The 1,805-nt window shown below is 47.5% G+C and overlaps 1 protein-coding gene across 3 annotated transcripts in view; it reads left to right on the top strand.

Moving 5' to 3' along the window:
- LOC102301048 (neural cell adhesion molecule L1.1) overlaps nucleotides 1-1,805 on the top strand; it is a 56,972-nt gene that overhangs the window by 29,957 nt on the left and 25,210 nt on the right. For all 3 annotated transcript variants that reach the window (XM_042224248.1, XM_042224247.1, XM_042224246.1), the window contains 2 exons: nucleotides 574-701; nucleotides 801-902. In XM_042224248.1, the coding sequence (XP_042080182.1) occupies nucleotides 574-701; nucleotides 801-902 (230 nt within the window). The remainder of the gene's footprint in view (nucleotides 1-573; nucleotides 702-800; nucleotides 903-1,805) is intronic.

Below are 1,805 nucleotides of genomic sequence, written 5' to 3'. Positions count from 1 at the left end.
CTCTTTCTGAGAGCAGAAATCTAAAGACCTTCATGGTGAATGTACTTATCTATGTGATCCCCAAAATGACACACTCACAAATTTCCTAATAATTAAATAATCCCAGTGACTCATTTTCATCTTAATTTGGGAAAAAATAAATAACTGAGTCATATCATCAGCTGCTTCTTCAGAGGACTGACCTTCAGAACAGGTCAGACATGTCTGATCACAAGACTCGATCCTTTATGGGAAGCACCTGAATGGACTGCATGATGGATGCTGGACCCTGAAATGAGTTGCCAAACATACTTGTACAGCTATTAATACCACAAAAGTTTATGTCTGTGAATGAAAAACAACCAAAATGTAGTAAAAGTGCATACTTTGAAATGCAGCATCGTCGATAAATGTTCATGACTCTCAACACAGAGAGAGAACATTACAGCAGCTCTCAGGTGTCACCATCCAAGAAACATCTGAGTTCCTCAGCTCTGAACTGGAGGTCTGCATGTCTCTGTCAGGGTGCAGAAATAAATGACTTGTACTGTTGTTGTTACACAGAATTACACGTGTGCTCGTGTGTGTGTGCAGGTACACCTTCTTCAAGAACAACACGCTGAAAGTGACAGACGTCCAATTAAATGACAGCACGGAGTATTCCTGTGAGGTCATCACTAAAGTGGACAACGTGATTGCACAGGGCTCCATCACTGTCATAGGTGTGTGTGTGTGTGTGTGTGTGTGTGTGTGTGTGTGTGTGTGTGTGTGTGTGTGTGTGTGTGGACTGTGGCTCTAATTGTTTTCTGTTGTACTCTCAGCAAAACCGGACCCTCCCAGTGGTCTGACTCTGTCTAATGCTGAGGGGGTCAGTGTGACTCTCAGCTGGAGCCCAGGACTCTCCCACAACAGCCCCATCACAGGTACCACACACACACACAAACAAAACATGCGAATTTTGGTATCTGTTGTCATGTGCTGACAGTGGAAGCAGCTGAGGAGGACATTTTCATTTCCTGCTGAGACTCTTAAACCTTATGAAATGTTCTGGATTTTTCTGAGATGACTGAAAAAGGAGTACAGCAGGCCACCAACCTCCACCAATCACACTCCATCTTCATCAGTTATGAAAAACATGGGTAACGACAGCGAGACCTGGAGGGGCATGATTGGGAGGAAAGGCCTCCCTGATCTGAACCTGAGCGGTGTTTTGTTATTGGACTTCTGTGCAAATCACAGTTTGGCCATAACGAACACCTCGTTCGAACATAAGAGTGTCCATAAGTGCACGTGCCACCAGGACAATCGGTTTTGTAATCGTATCACCAGACCTGCGACCATATGTTCTGGACACTCAGGTAAAGAAAGGGGCTGCGCTGTCAACTGACCACCACCTGGTGGTGAGATCGATCAGGTGGCGGGGGAGGACGCTGGATAGACTCGGTGCACCTAAATGCGTAGTGAGGGTGTGCTGGGAACACCTAGCAGAGGCCCCAGTCCGTGAGATCTTCAACGCACACCTCCGGCAGAGCTTCAACAGCATTCCGAGGGAGACTGGGGACATTGAGTCCGAATGGACCATGTTCAGCGTCTCCATTGCCGAAGCTGCTGCATTGAGCTGCGGCCACAAGGTAATTGGTGCCTGCCGTGGAGCGCTGCTGACTTTGACTGAGAAAATTGTCAGACGGTGGAAGGAATACTTCCTGGACCTCCTTAATCCCACTGACACGTCTTCCAAGTAGGAAGCAGAGTCTGGGAATGAGGGGGATGACCCGCCAATTTCCAGGGGTGAGGTGACTGAGGCAGTTAAACAACTCCTTGGTGGC

This window comes from Haplochromis burtoni, unplaced genomic scaffold (assembly GCF_018398535.1).
Source record: "Haplochromis burtoni strain Fernald_Lab_line unplaced genomic scaffold, NCSU_Asbu1 Contig_133, whole genome shotgun sequence".
NCBI classification, from domain to species: Eukaryota; Metazoa; Chordata; class Actinopteri; order Cichliformes; family Cichlidae; genus Haplochromis; species Haplochromis burtoni.
This window is presented reverse-complemented; position numbering and strand designations above follow the sequence as displayed.